The sequence below is a fragment of the Ictidomys tridecemlineatus genome, chromosome 14, assembly GCF_052094955.1.
Source record: "Ictidomys tridecemlineatus isolate mIctTri1 chromosome 14, mIctTri1.hap1, whole genome shotgun sequence".
NCBI classification, from domain to species: domain Eukaryota; kingdom Metazoa; phylum Chordata; class Mammalia; order Rodentia; family Sciuridae; genus Ictidomys; species Ictidomys tridecemlineatus.
In genome coordinates, this window is record NC_135490.1 from 21543229 (window position 1) to 21564432 (window position 21204).

The 21204-nt window shown below is 33.0% G+C and overlaps 1 protein-coding gene across 15 annotated transcripts in view; it reads right to left on the reverse strand.

The window, feature by feature from the left end:
• The window catches only part of Nek1 (NIMA related kinase 1), a 158141-nt gene that overhangs the window by 85166 nt on the left and 51771 nt on the right, over positions 1-21204 (reverse strand). For all 15 annotated transcript variants that reach the window (XM_078030976.1, XM_078030974.1, XM_078030972.1 and 12 more), the window contains one exon: positions 8507-8609. In XM_078030976.1, coding sequence (XP_077887102.1) covers positions 8507-8609 — 103 coding nt within the window. The remainder of the gene's footprint in view (positions 1-8506; positions 8610-21204) is intronic.

Sequence of the window (21204 nt, forward strand, 5' to 3'; positions counted from 1 at the left end):
CATCTTTGTTGGTGATGCTCCACAGTGAGAAAGGCAATACAAAAAAGACAGCAAGTTTGAAGACAATAAAATGAATTTAGTTTTAAAAATGTTAAAAGAGATGTGAGAAAATTCTGGTTTAGGTAATGTAGAATAAGCTTGTGTCAACTTTCTCTTTCACTGAATAAAACTCTAAAACCTAGACAGAACTTTTGAGGAATCTAAAAAAGTAAAAAGTGGTTACACTAGAGAATAGCAGAACTAAAAAGTACCACCTACCATGTAGTGAGTACCCCATTTTCTAAAATTGATGCTATCCCATAGTCTGAACTGGACTTGGCTGACAACTTGAAACTGAGTACTCTGGAGATGGCAGAGATACAAGAGAAACTCTTTAGTTCTGGCTCAAGGAGTGGGGAATGGAATGCCTAAAACTAAGGAAGAATGGAGTAAATCTCCATTTTTTTTCTCTCTCCTTTCTCTTGTGCTCCAGCACCCAGGAAACCTAACTGTTGTGAGAACTGCTGCAACAGAAGATCATAAGAACCAAAATTTTGAGGAAGAGCATCTTTGTCTTTTGTAACATGGATGCTCCCAAAAGGAAGGGCCAAATCCCATGGCTTCTCTCTTTGTCCTCCTGCTGCTTGCTTCTAGAGGTGATGATATAGACTGTGGGTTTAAACCTAGGAGAGTGAAAGTTGAGCCCCAGGAAATGCGAAATGATCAAGGAGAGGAAAGACTGGAAGGAGCCCAGGAAAATAACCACATATCCTATACTAAAGTTCTAGGCTTACCTATAATCTGTATGTGAATGGATCTAATCCTATTGGGCATATCACAGACTTTGAGCATTGAGCTACCTGTATCTCAAAGCAATCACACTGGGTGGCACACACATGGGACAGATCTGAAGAGTAGTACTAGGCTTTAAGATAAAGAAGTGTAAATGGAGCCACATCCCACAGAAAGAAAATAGAAACCTACAGCTTGAGCCTGATAGTTTGACTATCTGCTAAAGTAAATACAATCAATAATATCCATAAAATTTAACAAAGTCCTGAGTTCTAATAATGTAATATTATAAATGTTTAGGATAAATTCAAAATTAATCAGCATATGAATAAATACAAAAATTTTAACTTACATGGAAATAGATGATAAAAAGATTTATTAGATGACCCATATAATTATCTGACAAAAACTTCAAAGACATGATAATAAAAATGTGCGAACAATCCAATCATGACCACTCTTGAAAAAAGGTTCAATAAAGTGCTATAAGCAAAGAAGTTGAAATAAAAAGAAATGAAAATACAATAAATGAAAAAATATGATTACCAAATGAAACATTTGCTGGATGGACATAATAAGCAGAATAAGGTTAAGAGAAAACATGACTAGCTCTCTTCCTGCTTCCTGATTGCCATGACCTGTCCTGCTTTCCTCCACCATACCCCTCTGCCCATTTTGGTCCAGAGCTAATCTGAGCTAAAATAAACTCCACCCCTACAATGCTCTTGTTAGATTTTTTGGTCATAATGAGGAAAAAGCTGGCTAAAAAGAAATTGAGGGGTTCAGAATGTGGCTCAGAGGTGGAGTGCTCGCCTACCATGCATGAGGCACCAGGTTCGATCCTCAGCACCACATAAAAATAAGATAAAGATATTGTGTCCACCTATAACTAATAAATAATGTTTTAAAAAAATTGATACTGAGATGTGGAATAGTTGCTGTGATTAACATGACCATGTGGTTCAGAAGATTTTGGAGACTTTTTAAAGTTTATGTGAAGAATTTTGAAAAAGTTTAGATATACAATCTGGAAAAGCTGTAGAATATTGTAAAAGCAGAGCTTAATAGGTGATTCTAATGGGAGCTCAAAAGAACTAGAATGCTAACAGGACTGTGGACAATAAAGACTAAGGTTCCAAAGGAGGACTTTGTAAGAACCCAGGAGAATTTCTGTGAGGCTGAATTTAAAGGTGGTGGACTAATTAATCTGGTGGAAGAAATTTCAAGGCAGCACAGTATTTAGGGGTTATAATGTATATATTGCTGATGGCTTTTAGACAAATTTACTGTGATCATAAAGAACAGAAAGTAAAGCAGAAAGATTTGAAAAACATGGAGTATGGCCAGAATAGTGCCAAGCAAAACTGGGTCTAAGGAATGCATGGTTGTTAAAGAGATTACAGCTACTTAAGAAATGCTAAGTACTTTACCCAGAAATGGAAAAGATGATTTAAAGGCATCTCATGAACTGGCAAGACCATATCCATCTCAGACTCAAGGGTATAAAAGAAAAAAAATTCCTTTGTGTGGAGGCCATGGGAGCATTCTGCTTGCACAGCAGGACTTAAGTTTTTCACCATGCTCAGCTGCCCAAGCACTCAGAGGCTGCTGCAGCTACGGTCCCAGAGACTTGGCTACTGCTTGAGATGGTTGCAGATTTTGGTATCAAACATATGGTTCTGTAGGAATACAGGATGATAAGTTAGGGAGTCATGGAGGCTTTGAACTTACACTAGTAACTCTCCAGGGCACTCTCAGGATTGTGCCTCAGAGAGGGAACTGCACTATCAACCTCTCTTATTCTGAGGCTTCTGGCTTCCTGAACAGACGTACTACCACTTTTCCTAGCTCTCAGAAGGCCATTGGGAAATTTTTAGCTTCTGTGATTATGGAATCTAATCTAATAAATTATCTCTTACATAAATATATCATCTATTGCTTCTGTTTTTCTAGAGAACTCTAATATAATAGTGTGTATATTCTGGTGCAACATTAAACCATAAATTAATCTAGAGATAACTTAAGAGTGAGCTTTATATTAAGCTTTTATTAAGTTTTATTATCCCTAATAATCCCAAACTGCTTAACAATTTGTTTTGTTAAATTAGTAAATCAGCAAAACAGATAATATAATACATATACTCAAGTACATGAAAAAGCAGAGATTCTTCCTTTTTGCTATATCTTTCTAAGTCAAAGATTTATGAACAGATTTAGTCATCAAGAAAATGAAGAAATTCAATGAAGTTTAACAGAATGAATTTTGATACATAAAGATCATTATCAAAATACATTACTAAAATGAGAACACAATAATAAAATGAAATAAAGCAACTGCTGTAGCATTGGAGGAGTATGTAGATACAGTTAATTGAGAGAAAGAGAAAGAGAGAGAGAGGAAAAGAGTAAATTACTAGTTAACCAGTAAATTACTAGTTAATCCTCTAGGAATACACCTAGAGGTACCTTTCACTTTGTACTATAGCATCTTGCCCAGGCAAGGGAGAAACATTTCCTTCTTTTATTTTTTATTATATAGTTCTGGGGACTGAACCTAGGAATTCTTGCATGCTAAGCAAGTGTTCTACCACCAAGTTATATTCCTTGCCTGAAATATACTAATTCCTGATTGCAAGATGACGCAGTGAACAGTTCAACTTCCTTTCCTACAAATTTCTAGAATAAAATAACTATGTATAGTTTTTGGTTTTGCTTTTATGTTGCTAGGTTGTTGTTCTTTTTAAAAGTAAGTACACATAAGTAAGTCCTAAGTAAGTACATATAAAGCAAAACTCCTGGTAGTACCAAAATGAAAAGAAATCCAGAGACAAGGAAAATGCACAAAATCAGTATGAAACTTATAAAAGCAAAAGCCTGTCAGGAAGACTGTTACAACAGAAGATGTAAACAGCATAAAGCATACTCCATGACATGTTGGAAACTAAGAGTATGAGAAGGTCTAACAGCAGACAACAGTGTATAGTAAGAGGGTGACCTCCAAGACACTACCCATCTCTGTAAGTCAGGAAGCAGTGCCAGTTAACTTGACATAGGAGCAGTAAGAGAGAGCTTGAAGAGAAAGGATAAGCTAATGGTCTGGGTGACTGATGAAATTTAGGAAGAACAAGAGACTTTTGAGCCCAGAAAATAATCTATCAAGCTATTTGTAATGACAGAATATCCCTATGCCCCACCCATTCTCTACTCTTACTGAAGATTATAGAAGACGAGTTATAGCAGTAGCACACTGTTACAAACTGACATTTCCAAACATGAACACACTACCAAGAACAATAAACATCTGAGGAGTGCCAACACTATGAAATAACTAACAAAACCCAAAGAAGTCAAGCTAATGCAGCTAATAGATCACTAAGAACAAGACTATAACAACTATAATATTAGGGAATGAAAGCACAAACAAGGATTTTAGGAGAAAATTAATTAGAATTAATGGGCAGGAAAACACACATTTTTGAAATAAAAAGAAACCCATTAGGATGAATTAAATATACAAGTAAACAAAACTAAAGAATAGATCAGTGAGCTGGGATATCAGGCCTAGGAATCCTTCCAAAACAGTAAAAGGAGAGAAAAGGATAGAAAGGATCAAACAAAAGGGGGAAAAAAACCGACAGTAGAGACATAGGTTAAAATCTAAAAACCAATAGGAGTTTTCTTGAGGAAAAAAAGGAGAGGCAATATTTTAAGAAATGATAAACGAGAAACAATCCCAGAATTGAAGGTACGCATGCTAAAAGTATCAAATGAGAACTAGGGTGAACTCAATTTTTAAGAAGTTGAGCAATATTCAAATGAAGTTCAGAATATCAAGGATAGAAAAAGAGTCCTAAGAGTTATCAGAGGAAAAATAATCTTAAAAACAAATTATGATCCACAACATCATGTCTAATTAGCAACAATAAAAGTAAGATAATAAAGCAGAATCTTCAAAGTGTTTTTGGGCGTGAGGGACCTTCCCCAAATTGTCTTTCAAGACTTGCTTGCAGCCATGGTGGAATAACAGGGACCAGATCCCACCTACCTTAAATAAATAAAAGCCTGCACAAAATACATGAAATGACAATTTTCAAACACTGGTCAACAGGCAGCACAGAGCAATGATCCTTAAGAGAGGGGAAGGGGTGGGGGAGGCATACTGCAATAGCAGTGGGCCAAATTAGCCTTACATTAACATCTATTTTGTACTGCCTAGCAAGAGATTAAAAGCAAGCCTTGAAAGATTCAAATTATTTCCAAGTAACTTAACTATGTCCCAGAATCAAGCCCCCAAGTATTTAAAGAGTACAAAAATCAAGCAAAAACACAATGCTTGTTAGGAAGTAGAAAAATATACTAATGAGGAGAAAAAACAATCAACCAATAGAGAGACTCAGAAATAAAAAGATGACAGAATTAGTAGATAAAAACATTTAAAGTTATTATAATTATACTATATATGTTCAAGAACATAGAGAAAAATATAAGTATCATAAAGAATGACATGGAAAGTATAACCCAAATCAACTTTAAGAGAAAAATAAAAATTACAGCATCTGAGCTGGAGTTCTATCTCAGTGGCAGAGCACTTGCCTAGCATGTTCAAGGTCCTGGGTTCAAAATTCAGCACTGGGAAAATAAAACAAACAAAAAAACCCACCCCTAACCCCCACCCCACCCCCTAAGCCCCTGCAGTATCTTAAGATGAAAAATATGCAATGCCTAGGTGAGATTAACAGCATGAAACTCAAAGCAGAAGAAAAGATTAATGCACTTAAAAGATATAGTAATAGAGATAATTCAAAATGATGCATAGAGAAAAAAGATTAAAAAAATAAAAAAGGAAAGAAGATCAGTGAGCAATTGCAACAACAACTAGCAGTCTAATGTGTACTGAAGTTCTAGAAGAGGGAAAGAGAAAACCTGAAAAAAAAAATTTTTAAAAATATTTTTAGTTGTAGATGGACACATTACCTTAGTGTCATTTATTTATTTTTATATGGTGCTGAGGATCAAACCCAGTGCCTCACACATGCTAGGCAAGTGCTCTACCACTGAGCTACAATCCCAGTCCCCACGCCCCAAAAAAGTGAAAAATCTTTAAAGGGATTTTTATTTGATGAAAAAAAAAATTTCTTTTTAAAAATATCTATTATAGTAGATTGCATTTTGACATATTGAATACAAATGGAGGACAACTTCTCATTCCTCTGGCTGTACATGGTGCAGGGTCACTCCAGTAGTGTAATCATACATGTATATAGAGTAATAATGTCTGTTTCATTCTACCGTCCTTCCCATCCCCACAGTCCAATCCCTCCCCTCATTCTTCTTTTTCTTTCTTTCCTCTCTCTTTCTCACCACCCTTTTTTGTGGGGAGTGGTACTAGGGATGGAACCAACGGGCTCTGCCACTGAGCTATATCCCCAGCTTTTATATTTTTAAAATTTTGAGGCAGGTTCTCACTAAGTTGCCCAGTCTGGTCTCATACTTGCAATCCTCCTGGCCTCAGCCTTCCTTCTCACTGAGATTATAATCATGTGCCACAGTGCCTGGCCATTTGATAAAAAATTTAAACCCAAAGATCTGAGAAGCTCAATGAACTTTGGTACAAAATAAACATAAATAGAAATACACAAACTACATCATAATCAAACTGCTTCTAATGACAGGAAAATTTCAAAAAGTAAAAAAAAGGGGAATATTACACACAGAGGAAAGAAAAAAATGACAACAGACTTTTCCTCAGAAACAAGGTATGCCCTGTTAAATAGGTAAGTAGAGAGATATATTTAAAGTACTTACACAAAAAAGGTTCAACCTATAAAACTAAGCCCAGAAAAAAAAAATTGTCAAAAACAAAGGCAGAATATTTTTTTAGACATAAATCATGAAGAAAACTAAACCTAGGGCAGAATAGTAGGATATGAGACTGTTGAAAGAAATGATTAATTCTTGATAAGTCTAAACTTATTTTAAAATATTTTAAATAAAAATCTGCAATCAAAATTTCAAATGTTATTAACCAGGAGATAGAAAGGAAAAAGGCAGGAGGAGATTCTCTTCTACTATCTAGAGGACGGATACAAATACAGATTAATTCCAGATGTTAGGAAAACAAACTGAAGTATGTGTGTTAAAAATAGAGGGGGTAAAGGCTGAGTTGTGGCTCAGTGGTAAAGCACTCGCCTAGCACATGCAAGGTACTGGGTTCGAGCCTCAGCACTACATAAAAATAAAACAAATAATAGAGATTAAAAAAATAGAGAGGGTAACTATTAACAATTTAACTATCTTCCTAGGATATGATTTCAAAGAAAAAATTTTAGATTGAATAACTCTACTAATAAATTTACAAAGTTATCAAATATAAACTTATTACAATAGATATGTTAATAAGTATAATCAAAATATGTTATCAACTAATTGGCCTATTTCCTACATTAGTGTAATGATTCATGGGGTGCTGAGCTGAGAGAAATAATAATTGGGAAAAAAAGGAAACAATCATTGGTTGTTTTATTTTTTAAAAAGGTAAAAAGGCACTTATGCACTTCTATGAGTCAAAACTATTAACAGGTGCAACTACTGAAATGATTATTCAGAAACAATATTTTCTAGGATCAAGACTTAATTTAGTTAATTTGCATAATAAAAAGCTTTAATATGATTTTGTTTCCAATTGCTTTTGAGCAAATACATGGTTAAACATACATTTACCCAAATATTTATTTCCCATTGTTCTTCTAACAATTCTTGGCCACTAAAAAGTATTTAAAACTAAGTACATATTGGGGAGAAATCCAGCAATTTAAGAACTTATTTCTCTAATACGAATATCTGAGTTATTATACCCACTTCCACTCTTTTTAAAGAATACAAAACAAAGTAACAATATAACGCCACTCTTCATTTAAAAGATATAGCAAAAGACAGGTTAAAATAAGAATATCAGAACTTTATACTCTGCAAATTATTTTGAATATCTTTCCTATTGTTATGCATAGACTTCTCGATTATAATTTTTATTTATACTTACATTATTCTAGAACTTTACTTTGAATATTAATATGTTCAAAATTTCAAAAAATTATCATACCATCCCAAAGGCCTGCAGCAGGCGTTGACACAATGTGATTTCTGCCCAGTGCTCTGAATGCCAAAGAAATTCAGTGAAGCACGGGTAAATGGGGGGAGTTACTAGGACTCTATTAAGGTAGCCAAATGCCTCATCATCTAATTAGTGATGTGCATGAATGGATGAAGGAGACTCCCACTGCCCCTCCCTCCTATCCAATGTAACCACAGCCAAGGGAACGAGTTTGGCAGAATCAGCGGGGAAAAACAATGCTGTAGAGCTTGTCTGGCTTGGTGGAGAGACATAAGAGGTGCAGAAGCGTTCATAGCCATGTGGCTTTCTGATCCTTTGATATCAGCTCTTCCTATCATTGTGAAGCAGAATTCATCAAGGGTTGGATTGTTCACCCACTACTAGGGAACATGAGCTGGGTTTAGACCGTCGTGAGACAGGTTAGTTTTACCCTACTGACGATATGGAAAAGTTATAAAGACTTAGGCCAATGAAGTCTACCCATTAAAAAAAAAATTTGCCTTATACCTTATGAACAACTGTGAAATTGTTTGTTGGCTCACAGAAAGTCTGACAATAAACAGTATCAGCTAAATATATATATATATATATAAATACATATAAAATTTAAAAAAATTATCGTACCATATGTCCTTCAGCTCGGGCTTTATTCTGCATAGCTTCCCGTTTTCGCTGTAGAAATTCTTCCACTTGCTTAGCTCTTTCCATATCTAGCTGCCCTTTTTGCCTAATTTGGACAAATCACAAAGTCAACAATTATGAACAATAAATATTTTAAATCATCCAAAATTTATACTTAAATACCTTTTTATTTCTTTGCAGAATATGAAAAGATTAATGTAAAATAAAAATTCTCTGTAATGAAGAAATCACTGTATGTGTATTGGTAGCTATTACCTCAACTCACTCTTTACTATTATGAACAGAAGTGAAAGCTATGATATCATTCCAAATCTTGACAAGATTTCTTTCTTCACGTATTGGAGGTTCTACCCAAGCCCTTGTGCATGCTAGGCAAGCACTCTACCACTGAGCTACATTCCCAGCCTTACAAGAAGGTTTCTTTTACATTCAGCTATTCTACTTACACACATATATTATTTTAGGCTGTATTACAGAACACTCTTATATTTTCCAAGTTTATTTTAGAAATATCAAACATAGTAAGAATTTTATTTAGTCAGTATTGAAGTCAAATGAAAGTACCATAGGAGCAATTAAAAATAAAAAAGAATGAAAAGTTTATTTAAGCGTGAGTTCTCAAATATTTAGCAAAAGCTATGTCTGAATTCCTTAAATATCGTAAGTACTGTGAAGCAAAATGGATAGATTAGGGAAAAAATTAATAGCATATGTATTTGTTTCAATCTTCTCTAGTTTATTTCTACATTTGTCTTCCTTAATTATGAGAACACAAACATGTTAAACTTAAAAATATCAATGACAAACATTTATTAAATACCTACTACATGATACCAGTTATTAAGTCAACTATGGAAAACACAAAAATAAGTAAGACACAGCCCCAGTAATCTTAGAACTCATAGCACAGTATCAATTGTGATTAATTTTGGAGATGAGGAAGAAAGGTGAGTAAATTACTGGCTGTGCTTCTATTTGGATTCTGAAGTACAGCACATAAACTTCCTGCAGTCTCTTTTTGAGACTATAAGGTATACATGAAATCATGCTTTTTCTGCAATATTTAAACACTTGTCATTTTCATGCATCAAGTAATAATTTCTTTACCACTGTTCTCATTTCTAAATGAAACATAAAATTATTTTAAATATAATAATGAGCTGTAAAAACTTAAAATCTACTAACATAGCTATAAATGATACTGGTCTAAGGTTCATTTACTTTATGTGATATTTAAGAGATTCTCATGAAATTTATATCATAGGAATTTTCTAGGATAAATTTCTTTTTTTTTTTTTTGAGAATTTTAACATTCATTTATTTTTTCTTAGTTCTCGACGAACACAACATCTTTGTTTGTATGTGGTGCTGAGGATCGAACCCGGGCCGCACGCATGCTAGGCGAGCGCGCTACCGCTTGAGCCACATCCCCAGCCCTAGGATAAATTTCTATAGCCAGTTTTAAGATCCTATTACTACAACTCTCAGGTGTTTCTATACAGTTAATCTAATTCCACATCAATAAAATCAGAAATGCATTTCTCCAACGCCATCACAACTCAAGTAAGTTGAGAATAATAAGTATTTGTTCATGCCTCTGAAATGTACATGTGCTATCCTCTAGCAGTCATATTATACACTGTATACTCTGAGATTAATAAGGCATATCTGGGCTGTATACAACATATCTCTGCATATATCCAGGCAAAGCTGTATTCTGCTTTGCCATAGTCCCATTTATATAAGCCTGAGCCTGAAGAGTGCAGATAAAGTACTAGGTGTCTTGTTCAGATATGTCATCTGAAGTTGTATGATTTCCAGTAAGCCTCTTTTTGGTGGTCCTGGTAGTTTAGACCACCACAGGCAATTAGACAAAATAGCTGATATCTCTGCTATGTATCCTAACTGCAATGACTTCCTTCTTTAACCTTTAAAGTAGTAAAACATATTTGATTTCCCATTCTAAGACATTGTCTATGTACAGCTTTTAAAACTCTAACTGGCATGTTAATATTGCAATTGCACAAAATTATTTTACCAAGAACCTGGTCATCCATGTAATGGCTTTGATTTGCAGGTTTTCACATCATTTATTTATATATGGTACTACCTGCTTTATGTATTTATACAATTTGTGTGATTTCACTGAACAGTGATTTCCTTAAGCTAGATCAAATTAGTAAGTTTATATTACTGGCTGCTTTCAAATACAAATTTAAAATATGTAATGATTCTTTTAACACTATTTCTTTTTAACTTTCATTTATTTAACAAATATTTATTAAGTGTCAACTATCTGCCATATTTTATTAATCTTTGAAGATACAAAGACGAATAAAACAAAGTTCTGGGAAGCACGATTGGTTCAACAAATGAAAACCAATCAGGGTTCAACCAATTCTGTGACTATTTATGTTTAAAAACTTATAAATAAAGTGTACTTTTCATATGTATTACTGATTACCACTTTATAAACACCAAAAAGAACTCACAACTCATATTCATGTATATTCTCACTATTCTCTAAAGTAGTAAAACTTCTAATTGTGGGCATAAATTATGATATGTGCTAGGCTCATGAAGATAGAGTCAATTTACTTAGTAATAGTCATTTTCTTCATTAAAAACTATTAAGAATTCATATACAGGGCTGGGGATGTGGCTCAAGTGGTAGTACGCTTGTCTGGCATGCGAGCGGCCCGGGTTCGATCCTCAGCACCACATACAAAGATGTTGTGTCTGCCGAGAATAAAAAATAAATAAATATATATATATATAAAAAGAATTCATATACAAATGCTCTTTTACAAAAATTGGACTATATCCAAAATTATAGCTTTTAATAGCAGCAAAACATTGATCTGAATTAATAAAGAATGATAACATAAACATTATATAAAACAAGTATACAGTAAGAAATTAGGAATACGGATAGTAAAATACAAAGACATTAAAATGGGCCATAAATGTTATAAACAGGAAAAGGAACATAAAACAATGAAGCAACTGAAGTATGGTATTATTCTGCTGAGAAATATATTCTAAGACAAACTTTTCTTTTTTTGTCCTGAAAAGAGAAGTAAAAAAGATTTTTCTTCTTTTTCTCATTGTAAATTCATGAAGTACCAAGATCTGGGTGAAAACGTCATACCTCATATTCATGGTTCAAATTTTTACTGATATGGGAAGTGTAAAACTTTTAAAGGATAATTATAAGTGAACATTTTAAGAGGTGAAAAACAACATAAAAATAGGTAGCAGTCTAGGTAACAGATAATCTGAGAGGAAAAAGCAGTAACTATAGTTATAATAGAAAAACTGGGTGGTATAGGGTTAATAGTAAAGACAAAATGATGCAGAGGATTTATTTATTAAGCTTCCTCTTCTCTGTAAGGGACATAAATTGTCTATCAGATGGAATGTAACAGTCAGTTTTACTCAAAAGAAAAAAATTTCAAACCAAGAAACAATTTCAATTCCAAGACAAGAAGACTTGGAAAAGTAAAAGTGCTATAAAAAACAAATGTTAAGAGGCCCTACTCCTATAAAGTAGTCTTACATTAAAAAGCTGATAAAAGATCATTAAGGCATGGATAAAAACAGAGCTGCACTAGATAGAGTTACTGATAAGAAAGGAAGAAGAAAATAAATAACATAAAAGAAGAAATAAATAAATATGGGGGATCCAAAATTGTCAGGAAAGAAAATTCAAAGAGTCCTAATGACTGTAGATTTGTTTGCCAATTAAGCTTGAATCAAGGAAAAGAACTGACTAGGAATGACAATGTCATAAGTATTACAGGAACCAATTATGACAGTGTGGAGAAATGGCCACAAAAAGAATAAGAGATGTTGGATATTGTGTCATGCACTTGTCATCACAGCTATTTGGAAGGCTGAGAAAGGAGGATTGCTTGTACCCAGGAGTTTAAAGCCAGCCAGGGCACCCTCACAAGATTGGAAAAAAAAAAAAAAAAGACCAAAGAGTTAACACTCAGATTGGAGAAACTTTAGGTATTTACTAGTTGAACTTTCCATTGAATAAAGTGTTCTCATATTACCATCTAAATGTCCTGTCACTTAAATCTCTGGTTCATATTCCCAGTTCGAAGACATTAAATTTCACACAGGACCTGAACAGCCTTCATAATGGACTAAAATCTATTTCTCTCCTTGTTTAGTCATAATTATTCTATCTTGCAGAAATATAAAGAAGTCTAATTCCTCTTCTATGCGACCGACACCCACTTTTTCCATGTGTGGAACTAAATAGATGACAAAAAGGATTGTATGAAGGCTGAAACATGAAGGCTGAGTACATTTTATTAGTTAAACCTTAATTGGGAACATGAGAATTGGGCCACTCAAAGTTTTTGAAGTTCTGCATTGGGCCACAAATGACCATGAAAGTTCTGCAAGCACTGATTTTAGGGTTACAAAGAAATTCTAACAGTAAGCATATTCACAAACATGGAATCCATGAATCATCAGCATTAACTATATATATATATAAGTTTTTACTAGGTCCTGCCATGGGAGCCTGATTAAAAAGCTGCTACTTTTTACTATTATCATCATTCCCATCATCACTATTCAAATTGGTATACAGTTTGTCATTATCCTACTATGTAATAAGTTCAGATTGCAGAGAAAACTTCATTTTCTGTACTACTTTGCATTTAAATTTGATACTTTCAAAAAACTTCTTTAGTTTCTAAGAAGTTACTGGTACTGGTCAGAGGGCAGCAAAATGGGCACTATCATAAATGATTAGATGGCATATAATAGGCACATATAATAACATTTCTTTCTAGAATCTTCAAGAACATAATCCTTTAATCCAATGACTATACTTTTAAGATTCTATTACACAGAAGTAATGAAAATTGAAGAATTAAATGTGATAGAAAAATAATTTAAAAAGTGAAATATCTTCAACTTGTTGTACTAGGGAATTTGTTAGAAAATTTACAGTACATTAAGAAACTGAGATTTTACACGACATTAATATTTGAAAACAATTTTTAACAAGAGAAATAAATATGGTAACATGAATGCTAAATTTAAAAAGATACAAAATAACATGTAATTTGACTTCCACTATAGGGGAGAAATATGTAAAAAGAATGCATGTAAACTAGACCCAAGTCTTCCAGTGGTTTTCTCTGTAGAGATCAGGAATAATGCTTCTGCTTGTTTCCTAATATCTTCCCTACACATTCCAGTATTTCTAGAACTATCCTAATCACTTTGGCAAACACATAAACAAGACAAAAAGTCACTTATGTCTTTCCTTAGAGTTTTCTTTTTCCTTAGGCAAAGGGAAAGAAAAAAGTACAGGTTGAGTAGTCCTTTTCTGAAAGGTCTGGTAAGAGAAATGTTTCAGATGTTGTATCTTTTCAAATTTTGGAATATCTGCATGTACATTATATGAGATGTCTGGGAATAAGATCCATATCTAAACTCAAATGCATTTGTTTCATATATCCTTTATACACAGTCTGAAGATAACTGCATACAATATTTTTAGTGTGCCTATGACTTGTCACATGATGTCAGGTTTGGAGTTTTACACTTGTAGCATCATGTCAGCACTTTAAAAGTTTCAGATTTGGGGGCATTTCAGATTTTGGATTTTCAGATTAGGTAGGCTCAATATCAATGAACATTTGGTTAAGAATTGTAAGAATGATGAGAAAGTAGTCAGCTGCTGACATTTTAAAAACAGAAATATATGAACATTCTTGAACTTGACGAAGAAAACAATATTAAAAGGAAATTTAAGGATGAGAGAATGAAAAATAAAATAAAATGCCTCTGAATAAAACAAAATACTGGGCTGAGGCTACAGCTCAGCAGCAGAACATTTGCCTAGCATGTGGAGGCACAGGGCTCAATCCTCAGCACCAAAAAATAAACAAACAAAATAAAGGCATTCTGTCCATCTGTAACTACAAAAAATAAAAACAAAAACAAAAACAAAAACAAAAAACCCAAAATACTAAAGGACAAGACAATAGCTTAAGTTTGGAGTACTGAAAATTACTAATCTACGGTAGTCAAAAAGGATTACACTGTATATGTAAATATGACACAATAAATATTAGGAAGTATGAGATTAAAAGAATATCATATGCATAGTAGTTAAATCATTTTCTTATCAATTATTGTAAAGTATGAGCAATAAGAACATTTTATAGCAAGAAAACAAGTAGTTTGAAGGATTTTCTACTTTTTCATTTACAAGTTTTCAGGAAGAAGCAAATCTTTTTGATACATTTCAGATTGTTAATGTATAAAATTATTTTTTCCTAACTTAACCTGCTGGAATATATATTGATAAAAGAAATGAAAAAATGGCCTGGTACAGAGCAGGCCTTTACCAAAAAAAAAAAGAAAGAAAAAAAATGATAAAAGAAAAAAGTCTGACTTCTTTCTCAATATTAAAAGGTTAAAAAAAAAAAAAAAAGACTGTTACAGTCACCCAAATAAAACAAAATGGTTTTGCTGGCAAAGATAAAAGTTTTGTTGATATCTGATCATTATTAATATATGGATTAAAAAACTACCTTCCATCTTAGATGATAACAGTGGTAATGGTGAGAGTGATGAAGGATTCCAGACAAACCCTTTGGTAATGCTATCTAAAAAAGGGCCAAGGAAGGGATGCAGCCTCTTCCAACAGGTTTATTTCTATTATATACTTTGTCCCTGGCTCTCCTGTTTTCTCTTTGCTTCCTGGCTGTCATAAGCTGAGAAGCTCTGCTCCACCGTGCCCTTCTGCTATGATGGAGATGCTGACCATGAACTGAACCTCTGAAACCATGAGCCCAAAATAAACTTTCCTCCTCTATGTATTCTTGTCGGGTATTTTGGTCACAGTATTGAGCTGACCAACACAGAGGAATATTGCATGATTTTTCAAGAAGATATAATAACTCTTAATGTATATACACTTAACAACAAAGCATCAAAATATGTGAGGCAAAAACTGATAAAAGTGAAGGAGAAATGATGAATTCACATTATTACCCCTCTGTCGAATGGACAGATCTAGTAAGCAGAAAAATTAGTAAGGTATAATTGAACTCAATGTACATTTATAGAGTACTTCAACAATAGAATACACATTCTTCTCAAGGCCATATGAACATGCCCAAGAGACCCCATTCTAGCCATAAAACAAAGCTTAACAAATTTAAAAGAATAGATTTTTACACACCTGCTCTTAGACTTAATGGAATTACTAGATATCAATATTAGAAACAGGAAAATCCAAAATATGTGGAGATTAAACAACACACTTCTGAACAACACTGGAATCAAAGAAGTAATCCCAAAAGAAATTTAAATTTTTTTAAAAAAATTGTAGGTGGACACAATACCTTTATTTTATTTATTTATTTTTTATGTAGTATTGAGGATTGAACCTAGTACTCCACACGTGCTAGGTGAACACTCTATTACTGAGCTGCAACCCCAGCTCCAAGAAATTTTTAAATAATTTGAATTATTTAATTGAAATTTTATGAAAATAAAAACACAACTAATTAAAATTTGTGGGATTCAACAAAAGCAGGACTTATTGGGAAATTTTTAGTACTAAGTGCATATTATTAGAAAAGAAGAAAGATTTATATCCTCTTCTCAGAAGTGTCTGTTCAGGTCTTTGTCCCATTTGTTGATTGGGTTGTTTTTTTATTGTTTAACTTTTTGAGTTCTTTGTATACCCTAGAGATTAGAGCTCTATATCTGATGTGTGAGGGGTAAAAATTTGTTCCCAGGATGTAGGCTCCCTATTCACCTCACGTATTATTTCTCTTACAGAGAAAAAACAGAGCAGATTATGCTAAGTGAAGTTAGCCAATCCCTAAAAAAGAAATGCCAAATGTCTTCTCTAATATAAGGGGGGTGACTCAAAATGGAGTAGGGAAATGTATGTATATATGTATATATGTATGTATGTATGTATATATGTGACTGTATGACCAATGTGATTCTGCAACATGTACACTCAGAAAAATGAGAAATTATACCCCATCTGATTCAAATATATGGTATATCAAGATCATTGTACTATCATGTGTAACTAATTAAAAAAAATAATCTAGCTAGGTTAAAAAAGAAGAAGAAGAAAGATTTAAAATCAATTTTCTTACCTTCTACTTTAGAAAATCAGAAAGAAAAGAGCAAATTATACCCAGAGTAAGTAGAGAAAAAGAAATAATAAATATTAGAGCAAATCAATAAAATTGGAAACAAGAGGTCAACAGAAAAAAAAATCAATAAAACCAAAAGTTATTTTAAAAATCAATCAAATAAGTTCTAGTAGGGCTAAGAATAAAAAAAGGACATAAATTATTAATATCTAAATGAAAAAGTGACATCATTACAGTTTCATACACACTAAAAGAATAATAAATATTATGAACTATGAACCCAAATTTGATTAATGTAGATGAAACAGACTAGTTCCATGAAGAACGGATTTGCAAAAAACAATCTGCTCAATAAGAAACAGACAACCTAAATAGGCCCATATCCATTAAAGAAATTGAATCAATTATTAATAATTTTCTAAAATATACCAGTCCAAATGGTACAATGCTAAATTTTATCAAATTTTTAAGAAATTATACCAATATTTCGTAACTCTTTCAGAAGACAAAAGTAGATGAAATACTTCCTAACTCATTCCATGAGGTATTAGTCTACTACCAAAACTTTTGAAGACATAAGAAGAAAATTACATGCCAATATCTTTTATGAATATAAGTATGAAAATCCTCCATAAAACATTAACAAGTCAAATACAACAAGTATAACAACATATAGCAGCACCAAGACCAAGTGAAACTTATACCAGATGTGCAAGAATAGTTCAATACATAAAATCCATTATATTGACAAACTAAAGAAAAGTCATATGAGCATATCAATAGATGCAAAATATTTTACAAAATCCCATATGCATTTAACAAAAAAATGCAATTTTTTTCTACAACTTCATAAAAAATCAAAATATAACATCATACTTAATGGTGAGAAACATGAAGCTTTCCTGTTAAGGTCAGGAGTAAGACAAAGATGAGAGATTGGAAAGGAAGAAATAAAACTGGTTTCGTTATTATTTTAAAATAAAATAAAACTGGTTTTGTTTACAGATGGCATAACTGTGGAAAATCCAAAAGAACTGACAAAAAATGCCCCCTGAAATTAATAAGTAATTGTAGCAAGGTTCCAGGATACAACATTAATATGCAAAAGTTAACTGTTTTCCTACAAATCATCAATGAACGAGTGGAATCTGAAATTAAAAATATATTGCCATTTACACCAGCACCCCTAAAAATTAATATGTATTTTATAAGTCTGAAAAAAATACATACAGGAAAATGAGGAAAACTGAAACAGTCTAATGAATTCAAAGAATTAAATAGAGAGATAATACAGGTACAACAGAAGAACAGAAAGACTCAATATTGTCAAAATGTAAATTCTTCCCAAATTGATCCATAGATTCAACACAACTTAAATAAAAAACACAGCAAGTTATTTTGTAGATATTTTCAAACTAATCTAAAGTTTATATATAGAGAAAAAAAACTAGAATAGCCAAATCAATGTTGAAAGAGGAAAAAAAAGTTGGAGGATTAAAACTATCTGACTTTAAGACCTACTATAAAGCTACTTGTTATGATTTGGATATGAGGTGCCCCCCAAAAGCTCCTGTGTTAATCCAAGAATATTCAGAGGTGAAATGATTAGACTATGAGAACTGTAACCTTATCAGTCCATCCTAGGTTGGATGGAATAACTGGATGGTAACTGTAAGTAGGTATAGCATAGCTGGAGGAGGTAGGTTCTAAAGGCATGACCTGGAAGGATTTTTTTTCCGCTACAGGCTCCTTCCTACTTCCCCTGTCAAGAAGAATGGAGTCAGCTGACCATGGACTGAACTTCTGAAACAATGAGCCAAAATAAACTTTTTTTTCCCCAAGTTGTTCTCATTGGCTATTTTGATCACAGCAAAGAAAAGTGGACTAACACACTACTATAATCAATACAGAGTGGAATTGGTGAAAAATTAACAACAATATACCAGGGGACAGAGAAGAGAATTCAAATAATTCCATATAAACAGAGTCAACTGATCTTTGACAAGGGAGCACAGTCAATTCAAGGGAGCATAAATAGTCTCTTCAAAAAATGCTATGGATCAAATGAATGTCCACATGCAAAAAAAAAAAATGAATCTAGACACAGGCCTTAGATCTTTCAAAAATTAATTCAAGGGGCTGGGATTGTGGCTCAGTGGCAGAGCGCTTGCCTTGCACATATGAGGTAGTGGGTTCGATCCTCAGCACCACATAAAAATAAATAAATAAATGAATAAGTGAATAAATAAATAAGTAAATAAAGGTACTGTGTAAAAAAATTTCAAAATTAATTATAGACTTAAATGTAAAAGACAGAAGTATAAAAATTCCTAGAAGATAACACAGGAGAAAACCTAGATGAACTTGGCTATGGTGGTAACTTCTTAAATACAAGGCCAAAGGCATCACCCCCAAAAAATGGTAAGAGGAATTTCATTAAAATTACAAATGTCTGCTCTGTGAAAGATAATATCAAGGAATAAGAACACAAGCCACAGACTGAAAGAAAATATCTGCAAGAGACATTATCTGGGGTGGGGATGTATCTCAGTGGTAGAGTGCTTGCCTAGTATGACCAAGGCCCTGAGTTGGATCCCCAGCACTGCACAAGGAGGAGAAAGAAATCTGATAAAGAACTGTTATCCAAAACTCGCAAAGAACTCTTAAAACTCAACAGGAAAATCAACAACCCAATTAAAAAATGGACAAAAGACCTTAACAGAAAACGAACTAAAAAAGATACACGGATAGCAAGAAGTATGTGAAAAGATGTTCAACATCATATGTCATTTGGGAATTATAATTAAACAACACTAATGGCAAAACACACCAATTAAAATGGCCAAAATCCAAAACAGGGACAACACTGTTCATTGTTGGTGTGAAAGCAAAATGGGACAGCTACTTTGGAAGACACTTTGGTTGTTTCTTATAAAACTAAAGGTACAGGGGCTGGGATTGTGGCTCAGCGGTAGAGCACTCGCCTGGCACGGGCGGGACCCGGGTTCGATCTTCAGCACCACATAAAAATAAAGGCATTATGTTGTGTCCATCTACACCTAAAAAATAAATATTAAAAAAAACTAAATGTACTCTTAACATAGGATCTAACAATCTGATCTTTCATGATTTGAGAACTTATGTCCACACAAAAACTTGCATACAGATATTTGTAACAGATTTATTTATAATTATAATAACTTGTAAGCAACGAAGATATTCTTCAGCAGGATAATGAATAAACTATTCATCTATACAATGTAGTATCGTTCAGTGCTAGTAAGAAACGAACTATGTATCATCATGAAAAGATATGGAGGTACCTTAAATGAGTATTACTAAATGAGAGCAGCCAATCTGAAAAAGTTGCATACTGTATGATTCCAACTAAATAACATTCTAGAAAAAGAAAAATTATAGGGACAGCAAAATAATTACAAGATTGCCAGAGGTTAGAAGGGAGGGAGAGAGGTAAAAATAGGTAGAGCACAGAGGATTTTGAGCATAGTAACATTTTAAAATATAATACCACAAGGGTGAACACATGGAATTATACTTTTGTCAAAACCTACAGTTCAACACAAGAGTGAGCCCTAACAGAAACACTGAACTTTGGTGTTAATGGGTCAATGTGAGCTTATTGATGGTAAGAAATGTTGTTCACTCTGGCTAGGATGCTGACAGGGAAGTTGTGCATATGTAGAGAAGGTGTGGACGGGAACTCTATATTTTCCACTCAATTTGCTGAAAACCTAAAAGGGCTCTAAAAATAAAGTTTACTAATTAAGAATGTATATGCAATAGAAAGATCAACCCTACAGGAAGATAAAAACCTCACAAAAAATTTGCTTCACCATTCAGCAAAAATAAGCACATTTGTGAGTCTGTAGCCTTCCTTTGTAATGCAAAAAATCTTTTAATCAGTTTCACAATTTAGGTTTCTGTATATAATATGTAATGTATTCATATTGTAATTTTACACTTAACTCAATTATTTATTATATTCAAATACATTGTTTTTTTTTCATTTAGTTTTTAAATGTGCTCAAGTACACTTTATAATAAGAAGACCATAAAGATTTTTATAGCACCGTAAGAAACAAGGAAAAGATGATGTAATTAAAATTTCACAAAACATTACCTGTTCTTTCACAACTCATCAAAATGCTTTTAAATGAAATGGGACTACCTTAGAAAACACACATGCAAGTATACTTAACAACAAAAAAACTGTGTGGATTACAGCTATGTTAGTTACCATTATTTAATTAACTCAATAGAATGATAGGAAAAATCTGGTGAAAAGGATCACATATCAGAGATGGATGAAGAAGAATATGCTAAGATAACAAAGAGAAAGCTAACTCTTCATGATGTGCAAAAGACAAAAAAAAATATGAGTTTTGCATAAAATGTGATTACATTTAAATTTATATTCCGATTTACTTAAACCAAGTGGATGAAATTATTATAACCATATGTTGGCTGAAAGTTATAACATATTCCTTTAATAGTATGTGC